The sequence below is a fragment of the Penaeus vannamei genome, chromosome 22, assembly GCF_042767895.1.
Source record: "Penaeus vannamei isolate JL-2024 chromosome 22, ASM4276789v1, whole genome shotgun sequence".
Taxonomy (NCBI): Eukaryota; Metazoa; Arthropoda; class Malacostraca; order Decapoda; family Penaeidae; genus Penaeus; species Penaeus vannamei.
Window position 1 is genome coordinate 3,770,630 of NC_091570.1, and position 2,857 is coordinate 3,773,486.

A 2,857-nucleotide genomic window follows, 5' to 3' on the forward strand; every position below is an offset into this window, starting at 1 on the left:
CATTCGTCGCACAAACCTAAGAAATATATATTAACTCATTCTCTTTCACACACATCTTTCCACATTTGTCGCATTAAATTAAGAAAATATATATAAATTTGTTCTCATTCACATATATTTCCCACATTCGTCGCATTAAATTTTTAAAAATTATCATATCACACCTTTGTTTCACATATTTTCCTTCACATTCGTCGCACTAACTCAAGCAAAATACATCATACTTATTTCACATGACTGATGACTACCTCGTCGCCAAGCGTAGGAGGCCCAGCAGAGCGCCAGCAGTGTTTGGTGACGTTCAGGATGAGGGACGTGTGGTATTCCTTCCCTGATATTGCTAACAAAGCCCGAATCTTTGAGGAGTCTCCTTCAGTTTTTGAGGTGCAGGTGAGGTCACGTGGCTGGAGCATCAGCAGGGGAATTAGACATATAAGATATTGTTGTATGTATTAGTGATGAGATATTATTGATTATATATGTAATTAGTCATAAGATCGTGTCGTTGTTGAAGATGGTCAGATTGTGTTTTTCTTTCTTTCTTCTTTATGTTTTTTTATGTTTGTTTTTCCTTTTTTCTTTCTTTTTCTTTCTTTTCTTTCTTTTTTTATTATCATCATGTTAATATTTGTCTTTCTTCCTGTTTTTTTTCTTATTTTTGGCCTATCATCATGATAATATTTGTTTCTTTTTCTTTTTTTTTTTTTTTTTTTTTTTTTTTGCCTATCATCATGTTAACATTTGTATTTCTTCCTTTTTTTTTTGGGGGGGGGGGCTATCATAATGTTACTATTTGTCTTTCTTACTATTTCTTTTTTTTTGACCTATCATCATGTTAATACTTGTCTTTCTTCCTATTTCTTCTGTTTTCGTTGTTGACATTTCTATATAAGTAATAATTTGTAGCTACATACCCTTTTCTATATCATGCCCGCTTGGCTATTATGCATATTTTATATTATTTTTTTCTCCTAACCAAATTCCAGCGTGTGATATCAGCAAATCAATCAGTCACCTCAATATAGAGAGAAATGATTACCTTGGAATGAATATGTGTTTTTGTTTGTTTTTCACGGCGCTTTATGTATGTACTCACCATCACGTGTACCACTCCTTACAGGGATGTTTCAGCGAAATGTTGTCAGTGACGTGTACCAACGGAGAGCTGCTGACGGTGATGAATTCGACACAGGATATACAGGTGACTGAGGCTTCAATAGGCTTGACGTGTATTTTGGGAGGATTCGCCAGCACTAGCTTTACGGTCGTCAACGGCGAGGTCTACGATGTTTACTGCGGCACGTGGAGTACCTCTTCGACTGTGCCGACCACCTCGACGACAGCGGGCACCACAAGTACGACGCAAACCACGACTACTACTACGACATCCACCACGCCACCGCCTACTACCACAACCGCCACCACAACCACCACCACAACCACCACATTCCCTCCCTCGACCACGGCGACATCGAGCACCACTGCACCGAGCACCGCCACATCAACCACCACGACCCAGTTTGCCACAACCACATCCGTTAAGAGTACAGAGGGTACGACCACATCGGCACCAGACACAACAGCCACGGTAGACCAGGAGACCTCGACGTCGAATGGGGGAAGCTCTCCGCCAAATGGAAATAATGGTAACCCCAAAAATACCAACAACTCAGACCATGGTAACGAGTCGTCTGGATCGACAGAGGGAGCGTCGGGAGCCACAACAAACAACAGTAAGTATGAGTGTTTTTCTTGGTATGTTTCTTTGAGTCTGTGACCTTATGATGAATATGTCTTAGGTGAATATATGTCATCCTGTGACCGTAAGTATGACTTTTTTTTTGTCTGTTTCGATTCTGTGACAGTATATTGGATATATCTAAGTAATGAACATATTTCTTTCCAGTAAGTATAACCTTTTTCGATTGTGGTATATTGGTTATCATTTTTGCATATATTTTCCTCAATATGACGATATACTGACTATATCTAAATGATCATGTGTATAATTACTAAAGCATCATAGGACATACATGTGTACATATATATTCATTCCACTGTTTCTCTCCTGTCATGCAAGTGAGAATGCGGTCTTGAGTGGTATGACAGTCTGGTTTTGTATGAGTGATTATGGTGTGTGTACAGTGACAGACAAGAATAACAACACTTTTTCAGACCACAAGTTATTATAATAACCAACGTTTTTTTTACTGTTGATCTACTTCGAAAACGCATTATTTTATTCATGTTTTGCTACATATTTAGTACTGTAATACTTTTATCAAAGAACTATTGGAATAAAAGTTATCATTTGTGCTCTGAAGTTATTTTTGTCGGTCACAGTACATGTGTATTTGTAGCGTTTTTTGTGCTTATATTAAGGAGGCCCTTTCATTGTATATAAAGGTTTTAAATATTTTAAGTCCAGTTTTCTTACCCTTTTTCAGTAATCTGCTCATAATCTTCCTTTCAATGGTGTTAGACACTAATGTACTAATTTCTTATTTGCATTTTCATTTTGTATATATATCATTATAAGTAAATAGCTTCATTTATAATTCTAACTACATGCAGACACAAATAGGTGTGTGTTTTTTTTCCGTTATTTACACTCGTGAATACAAATGCCCATATATGCATACATGCACGAACGTATAAAAAGAACGAGGTAAAGGAATAATAACGTTCTATTTTCATTTATTTTCATGCATTTACATATATATATACACAACAATTATACAAATGTACGATGTGCATGCGTGTGCGTGTGTAAGTATAAATTTCGATCTTTCTTCTGTGTATGTGTGTGTGTGTGTGTGTGTGTGTGTGTGTGTGTGTGTGTGTGTGTGTGTGCGTG

The 2,857-nt window shown here is 37.1% G+C and overlaps 2 protein-coding genes across 2 annotated transcripts in view; one reads left to right on the plus strand and one right to left on the minus strand.

Moving 5' to 3' along the window:
- The first annotated feature begins 240 nt into the window (after window positions 1-240).
- Window positions 241-1,787, plus strand: LOC138865867 (uncharacterized). Its single transcript, XM_070137215.1, has 2 exons — window positions 241-390; window positions 1,121-1,787. The coding sequence occupies exons 1-2, from the start codon at window positions 241-243 to the stop codon at window positions 1,775-1,777; spliced, it is 807 nt and encodes a 268-aa protein (XP_069993316.1). The 3' UTR covers window positions 1,778-1,787.
- Window positions 1,788-1,963: 176 nt separating this feature from the next.
- LOC138865868 (uncharacterized) overlaps window positions 1,964-2,857 on the minus strand; it is a 2,434-nt gene continuing 1,540 nt past the window's right edge. The window contains exon 2 of the mRNA XM_070137216.1: window positions 1,964-1,989. Within this exon, the coding sequence (XP_069993317.1) occupies window positions 1,964-1,989 (26 nt within the window). The remainder of the gene's footprint in view (window positions 1,990-2,857) is intronic.